Here is a 2,617-nt window from a genome sequence, read left to right on the forward strand (position 1 = left end):
AAAAAAAAAAAAAAAAAAAAAAAAAAGAACAGCCCTTGTTTTAGAAATTAGAAGAGCTACTTGACAGCTAACCCATGGTCTTTTATGTGGCCTATTCCCCATAGAATAATCTTGGCATTTGAGATGCATGATCCCCCAATGCTTCTGAAAATCAGCACTTTAGGGCCAGCAGGTGGCATGGTGACTGAGGTACTAGACTTCCCACATGGTTCGGGTCCCAGACCAAGTGGCTTGCTTTCTCACTTTCTCTTTCTCTTTCTCTAGTCAAATTAAAATAATTAGTAATAATAACAATTAAAAATAAATAATTCTTTAAAAAAAATATCAGCACTTTAATAAAACACACCACAGTATTCAGGTTTCCCACCAAATTCATTAACATGTAAATATAAGTGCCACTTCCCAATTCCTCAAAAGAATTCCTATGTAAGTCATGGAACACAAAGTCAAAAACAAAGTTGAGCTTGAATGTTGGGTACATAAGTTGGTTTTATACACTAGCTGATTGCCTCACCACTACACTAGCCAGTAATTTAGGCTGCTCAAATTCAGAACTCAACAAATCACACAGGTTTTAGACCTTTAGGATCATGTGCAGAGAGAAGAAAACCCAATCATCAAACTTAAAAATGCATTCCATTAAAAAAATAATAATAACCTTCCAACAATTTAGACAAGAGCACGATACAAGCCTTCTTTAGTTGCAGGTGCTACAATGAATGTACAGAATACTGCCCTTCCTGGACGAAAGTGCCAGGCCAAGTAAGGACTAGCCAGAGACCATCACAATCTCAGTATCTATAAAAACTATCACCAATTCTTAAGGGAGTATAAGGAAAATGCTTTTAGAAAGGACCTGCCTTTTTAAGATTTCAGCGAAAAAAGAATAAATGCCATGAGCAAATAAATAAAATTTTCCCTCTTTCCTTTTTAATGAGAGAAAGAGAGTGACAACATGGGGGGAGGAGGGAAATAGAGAAAAAGAGAGAAGGGGAGATATTTTTGACAAGGTCTCACAACTGCCTCCCTGCCAACTAGGATTAGCTGCTTAAGCATTGTCTATTTAAGGTTGGTTGGGAGAACCAAACCTGGGTCTCCCATGTGGCCCTAGTCTCAGACTGTGGTGCCCTTCCACTTGTTCCTCCATGGTTGGGTCTTCTCTATCTTTAAGAGCAGAAAATTATCCTAAAAATAACAGATACAGCAGAGATGGAAGATTATATAAATTGTAACTGTCATAGCAATAAATTTAACCACTTAACTAACTTCAAATCAAAGAGCCTCAATATTCTCTAGTATATACCATATCCTACTATACCAAAAAATTATCTAAAGCTGAAATTTTAACCCTTTTAACAGTTTTACTTTAGAATTTTATCAAAACCCTCCATTCTCTGGTCTACTGCATAACCATTTTAGGAGAAATTTAGTGAAGAAACCATTTAGGTTTTTTTGAATTCTTTAATTATTGTACTAACATGACAGAAAAAGCTCAAGCTTTGTGTAAGTAAGGTTTTTACTTTAGCTAAACATTAGTAAAATGATGATTCTAAATAACAAGCAGCTAACTTAGTTTTGTTTCGTTTTCTTCTGTCTATACACGTTACTAAACAAACTATGCAAATTCACCTGCATTTCATTTAGATCAGTCATTTTGAATTACTACTGGTACTTATCAGAACCACCTGGGGTGATTTTCCAAAATATAAAACACCTAGTACCTAGTACCTTTCAAATCAACAGAATCAGATTCTCCAGAATGAGTCCCAGTGTAGATATCTGAAAACTTTCCTTAGAGATGCTTATGTACACACACCCCTGACTGTAATTACCACTCTATATAATTCACTACATTTGAGAAGAATTACTTACTTGTTACAATTCCAGCCAAAGCAAAAACAAACTGATTTTCATCAGAATCTACCTCCTTGACATTCCCATCCAGTGACTTCACAAAACTCTCCATTGTCTGACCAGTGATGGTGAAAAACTTCAAAGCTTTATCCTGTAAGTTTGGAAATGAAAGTGTCACACCTTTTCACAAATGCCAATGTGAAAACATTTTAAAAGAGCAGGATACAGAAGAAAACTCTTGGTTTCATTTACAGAAACAGTATTTCAAAAATCAATTATTGGGGCTAGTAGGTGGCATGGTGGGTAAGATAATAAACTCTGACATGGTCAATCACAGTTTGAGTTCCAGACCTGGTGGCCTGAAAAGCACACTGGGCATGTGTGTATGCGTGCTCAAAATCCCAGGGAAGAATGAAGAAGGGCTTGTGCCATGGTTATCCCTCCTTGGAGATGATTTCTCACTTTCCCTCTCCTGTATCTTTGGTGAATGCATATGCCCCATGGCAAAAAACTAAAAAATTAATTAATTAAAATAAAAATCTATTCTTTCACTGAAAGTTCCCATTTAAAAATCAGAGAAAAGTATCTTGGGACATGAATGAACATGAAAAATTACTCTGAAGACTGACAGAAAGACTAAAGTATGTATGTGAAACACATATATAATATATATATAATATATTATTATGTAATATGTATTATATATAATTTATATATAAAATATATATTATATATTATATATAATTTTATATATAAAATATAT

The 2,617-nt window shown here is 34.5% G+C and overlaps 1 protein-coding gene across 4 annotated transcripts in view; it reads right to left on the reverse strand.

Moving 5' to 3' along the window:
• The window catches only part of HSF2BP (heat shock transcription factor 2 binding protein), a 155,771-nt gene that overhangs the window by 108,599 nt on the left and 44,555 nt on the right, over positions 1-2,617 (reverse strand). For all 4 annotated transcript variants that reach the window (XM_027768659.1, XM_027768658.1, XM_014584534.2 and 1 more), the window contains one exon: positions 1,873-2,005. In XM_027768659.1, the coding sequence (XP_027624460.1) occupies positions 1,873-2,005 (133 nt within the window). The remainder of the gene's footprint in view (positions 1-1,872; positions 2,006-2,617) is intronic.

The sequence above is a fragment of the Tupaia chinensis genome, unplaced genomic scaffold (genome assembly GCF_000334495.1).
Source record: "Tupaia chinensis unplaced genomic scaffold, TupChi_1.0 Scaffold147038_1, whole genome shotgun sequence".
Classification (NCBI taxonomy): domain Eukaryota; kingdom Metazoa; phylum Chordata; class Mammalia; order Scandentia; family Tupaiidae; genus Tupaia; species Tupaia belangeri.